This window comes from Chenopodium quinoa, unplaced genomic scaffold (assembly GCF_001683475.1).
Source record: "Chenopodium quinoa cultivar QQ74 unplaced genomic scaffold, ASM168347v1, whole genome shotgun sequence".
In the NCBI taxonomy this organism is placed as follows: domain Eukaryota; kingdom Viridiplantae; phylum Streptophyta; class Magnoliopsida; order Caryophyllales; family Amaranthaceae; genus Chenopodium; species Chenopodium quinoa.
Window position 1 is genome coordinate 5,149,867 of NW_018742815.1, and position 2,090 is coordinate 5,151,956.

The following is a 2,090-nucleotide window of genomic DNA, read 5'->3' on the forward strand; positions in this document are numbered from 1 at the left end:
TAATGACATCAGCGGTTGCTACTTTAGTATTAGTTATAGATTTAACATAAATGTCGGAAAATCAAAAAAGTTTAAGTGATGTTCATCTTTTTGAAGGTGTTTTCGTATGCTATTTCTCTTTTGTCATGGTAGATTGCAGTTTTTAGAAAAAGAAACATAGTGAGAGGAGAGAAAATACAAAAAATTAATTCAGGAAGGTTTTTAATTTATGAGAGTAGAGAGAAATTTTTTTAAAATAAAATAATAAAAATAGGTATATATATAAATCTAGAGTCAAACGTCTTTTTGGTTTAAATAAGGCCGCATGCCTAATATAAAATGAGCAACAAAGTATATGATCTTAAAATTTAGAGTGCAATGAAAAGAATCCATCTTATTATTATCAATCTCGTACAAAATCACACAAGAAGTAAGGAAGAAAATTGCAAAAGCATAAGCAATCAAATTACACAAGAATACACAATTTTCTCAAATAAAGAAATAAACATCGCATAAATAAGAACAAAAATTTAGGCATGACGAGGAGGGCATAGGAAGCCACTAGGGAGCTTGCAATCACAATAGTTGACAAGAGCCGTAAGATCAACATTGAGGTTGAGGTTAACAAGGCCTAACACATTAGCATGAACCGCAGTGCAAAGGCAGGCAGCGGCATCAAGCTTAATAAGGTTACCTACAAGGCTACAACAAGCTGCCTTCTTAGGAGATCCAACGCGAAGGTGAACAAGATCAAGCACATCTGCGCACACGTTCAACTTAAGGGTATCCGGGGGGCATGACTTAAGAGGACGTGCTACATATGAAGCAAAGGCTACGTTAAGCAAAACAAGGTTAAACACAAGAAAGAGAGCAATTGAGGCGGTGTTTTTGGAGGCCATTATGAACAAATTTTGCTTGTTTAACACAAACTTAAAGAGATGATCAAAGCAAAAGTTGAATTGAAGTAATTTGTTTGTGTTAGGATGATGGAAACTAACATCAAAGTTGAGCTATTTATAGATTTTCAAGGCCTTCGTATGCATGGGAGAATATTTTGAGACATTGAGCTGGATGAATAAGAATTATGGAAGCATCTAATAATGTTTAGGAATATCACGGGTTGCCTTATTGCACATGGTTGTTATTTTGTGCTAATGTTCATATTTTGGACATAATTTAATTTTCATGTTATCAAAGAAAGTATGCGTACAAGGTAAACAACTAAGCAATGGTATTATAGTATGTAAAATAAGAGAATATCGTATAACTTGTGAAATTAAACAATATAACATGTATATTGGAAGTTATTAGGTGGACTACAACTAGAATTATGTCTATTTGCGGAAATTAAACAATTTAGCATTATAGCCCTTTGATTCTTTGTTACTAAAAAGGGGGCTAGATGGACATATACTATAGGTTGAAGGTAATTCACTAGGTTATTATGTTTCCAACTAGTTTTTGACTCGGGTAATACCTTGGGTTATCATATGATTCAATGATACTTGGTACTTTTACTGATTTTTGTTTATTATGTTGTTATATATGGAGTATTTACTTTGTTTACAATAAATGACACATAGTATAACATAGCTGGATGGTTAAGTTTTCATCATTGTTTAATCTTGAATTAAGACCGAGTTCAATAATTCTTGTATAAACCATAGTTCTATTTTTACTAATATATGAAGAAATGAAATAATAGCCAAGAAGAAAGCTGAGAGAGTGTTACGTGGAATGTGAACTTAATTTAAAACATTATTCAACAGGAAAAATTACCCGGAATATAATAATCCCACTTTTGAAGCGTCTACCCAAAATAATCCTCAGCTTTGGGACATTTTTAAATAATAATCCGACCTTTATACCCAATCTGCTCAAAATGGTCCCAAAGTGACCTATAACCGGTTGAGTAGGTAATCTTTTTATTAAGTTTAATTTACACGTGTCACCACGTGATTGGTCAAAAAATAAGTTTTAATTTTAATTTAATTAATTAATTTAAAACCGCCAGCACCAGCCCTAGCCACCTACCCACCGCCACCATCTGCCCATACCAGACACGTCGTCGAGCCCAGACCACTTGCCAGTTGCCGCTCCTCCCCCTAACC

General features: G+C 33.7%; 1 protein-coding gene across 1 annotated transcript; it reads right to left on the minus strand.

Moving 5' to 3' along the window:
• Positions 1-509: 509 nt before the first annotated feature.
• Positions 510-878, minus strand: LOC110725512 (putative lipid-binding protein AIR1). The gene has a single exon (XM_021904979.1). It carries the CDS (start codon positions 876-878, stop codon positions 510-512), a length of 369 nt encoding a protein of 122 aa, XP_021760671.1.
• Positions 879-2,090: the final 1,212 nt, after the last annotated feature.